The sequence below is a fragment of the Condylura cristata genome, unplaced genomic scaffold, assembly GCF_000260355.1.
Source record: "Condylura cristata isolate star-nosed mole 26May11 unplaced genomic scaffold, ConCri1.0 scaffold00035, whole genome shotgun sequence".
NCBI classification, from domain to species: domain Eukaryota; kingdom Metazoa; phylum Chordata; class Mammalia; order Eulipotyphla; family Talpidae; genus Condylura; species Condylura cristata.
Genome location: NW_004567136.1, coordinates 5,425,052 through 5,427,494, shown reverse-complemented (window position 1 = coordinate 5,427,494; position 2,443 = coordinate 5,425,052). Strand labels below are relative to the sequence as shown.

The 2,443-nt window shown below is 62.3% G+C and overlaps 1 protein-coding gene across 1 annotated transcript in view; it reads left to right on the top strand.

The window, feature by feature from the left end:
- Positions 1 to 2,011, top strand: part of KLF13 (Kruppel-like factor 13) — a 21,331-nt gene extending 19,320 nt beyond the window's left edge. Inside the window, exon 6 of the mRNA XM_012732663.1 lies at positions 1,905 to 2,011. Coding sequence (XP_012588117.1) covers positions 1,905 to 2,011 — 107 coding nt within the window. The remainder of the gene's footprint in view (positions 1 to 1,904) is intronic.
- Positions 2,012 to 2,443: the final 432 nt, after the last annotated feature.

The following is a 2,443-nucleotide window of genomic DNA, read 5'->3' as shown; positions in this document are numbered from 1 at the left end:
CCCCAGGCCCCGCCGCCGGCCGGGACCCCGACTACAGCCATGAGCAGACGCTCGCGCCTCTCCGGTGTCGCCTCCTTTTGTAGTCAGAAAGAAGGGAGAGGACTTTTTGAAATCAACAACCACAACAGAAACCCAATTTTTCTTCACCTCAGGTGTCAAAGTAAATTTGTAAAAAACAAAAGAAAACAAAAACATTTCAGAAATTACCATCCACAAATTGCACAACGGACATGCCCACGAAGGTGAGATCCAGCGGTGTTGAGCCCCCTTTCTCAGGGATGGACATGTTCCACAAGGTCAGCGAGGACACCCCTCCCTGCCGCCTTACTTTGTACATAGATTTGCACTTGGAGTTGTGTGTTGGGTTCACACACACTGGGGACACGGCCACCAGCCAGCGCAGATGGTGCCCAGTGCCTGGCCTGTGGGTCAGTCCATCATCAGGCCTTTCTGAGTGGACGTGGTCACTGACATTTGTGCTTCCAGGGCAGATTCCTAAGGTGCCCTGCGCGCCGCCCCCCTGCCGACACACCCACCGCCAGCCTCCGCCCTGGTGCGTGCTTGGCTCAGGACCAGACGCTTCAGAGGGCCGCCTTACGCCAGCAGAGCTGGGCAGAGGGGCACCCCCCTCCCCGGGAGAGGCGGGAGGCCGCCATCTCCCTCTCCTGCCGCCAGGCGCCTCTCCCGCGGCCTCTTGCAGCAGCTGGGGGCAGAGAAGCCAGCCTGGACCGGGCAGACCCCTCGTCCGGTGTGACGGGCCACCTCCCGCCAGCCCTCAGCCTGCGGGGGCGGGAGCCGCGCCCTGCCCAGGGCCGTCTGCTCCTGCGTGTCCCTCTGGCAGGCATCCAGGGGCCCTTCACTACTGCCCCAGCTCTCTTACTGGAACACAGAGCCTGGAATTCTGGTCCTCGGCAGGAGCGTCACCGAGTGGCCAGGGTGTGCCTAGCCCCGCCGCCATTCCCCCAGGCTCACCCCGCCCTCACTTAGACACTGTTGCTGGAGGAGGTGGGTGAAATTGTCGGGTTGCCTTGCCAGAGGCGCTGCGTGTGGCCATGTGTGTGGCACTGGGGCACTTCCCAGATGCTCTTCGGCGGCAAGAGACTGGAACCTGGTGACTTGGAACTTTTGGGTGCAGTGAATCGGATGTCATGAGAATTGCTGTCAGGGAACATGTATTCTGCTTCCTCCCCGGGGAATGCCAGACAGAAAGTTGGGGACACGCTTCCCTCAGCCCCATCATGTCCCCAGCACGAGGTGACTGGCCCTGGCTTCTCTGAGGACTTTGCATCCCCAGGACTCCTCCTTTTCCCTCCTGCGTCTCCCCTCCCACCTGGGGGTGGGGGGGGCCCCAGCCTAGCCCTGCCTGCAGCACATCAGGGTTGCCCACCTGCCACCAGCCTTCTGCTAAGAGAAGAGGGCAGAGAGCTGGGGCAGTTTCTCCCAGAGCCCCCGGGGCTCCAGCAAGCTCTTCTGCAGACAGGCAGGTGTCCGCCCCAGCCCTGCTGTCTGGGCATTGCCCGTCCCTTCCTCCCCTTCCCCGAGAGTTGGGGCTTGTAAATACACGCCTCAGGACAGTAGTGTGTATGTGCGCGCAGGTGTGTGTGAGTGTGTGTGTGTGTGTTTGTGTGTTGGGGCAGGGGTGTGGGTTGGGGGGGGCAGACTTGGGGTATCTTGCAGAGACCTCTGCTCGTTTTGATGAAGAAAAATGACCCTTGGGACCTCAGAGGGCCACAGACGGGCTTCCTGGGCCCAGAGTGCCTTGGTTGTGGCTATCTACTCCCCGCACCCTCCCGTGTTGTGGGGTGCAGCACAAAGAGACCCCGGAGACCAAGGTCTGGCAGGTGCCCATCGCCCCTGGCCACTGCTTTGGGCCACTCCGGAATGGACGGGCGCCCTGTCCACAGCGACCCCCGGGGCGCCTGCCACCTGCAGCCCCCCGGTGCCGGAGCCATCTCTCCCCAGCATGGTGGCTGGAGCCAGCCGGCGGTGTGGCAGCGTCTGCGTGGCCTGAGACCCCAGGCGGGGCCAATCTGGAGTTCCTGCTGTGGCCGGACAGGAACGGAGCGGGACAGGGGACTAGCGGGCAGGTGTCGGCCAGCGCCTCGCTCCCGCTCCCGAGCTCCCTTCGGGCTGCCTGAGGGCCCTGCTTACCTTTGGTAAAGACCTTGACGGGAGTGTGCCCTGGGCACTTGGGGTGAAAGCTCTTCACTTCCAGTTCCAAAGTGAGGTCCGAATGGGCCCTCGGAGGCCCCTCCCAAAGTTGTTTCTGTGTGAGGCTGACAAGCCACACTGAATACATTTCACGTCTCAGGAACTCACATTCCAGGTTCAGGAATTTTATTCCAAAGTCCTTTTGGTGCGCTCAGCTCACCGCCTGCGGGGTCCTGGAGGCAGAGGGAGCTGCGAGCCTGGGAGCCCACAAGGTGTCCCCCCAGCTCCCCCC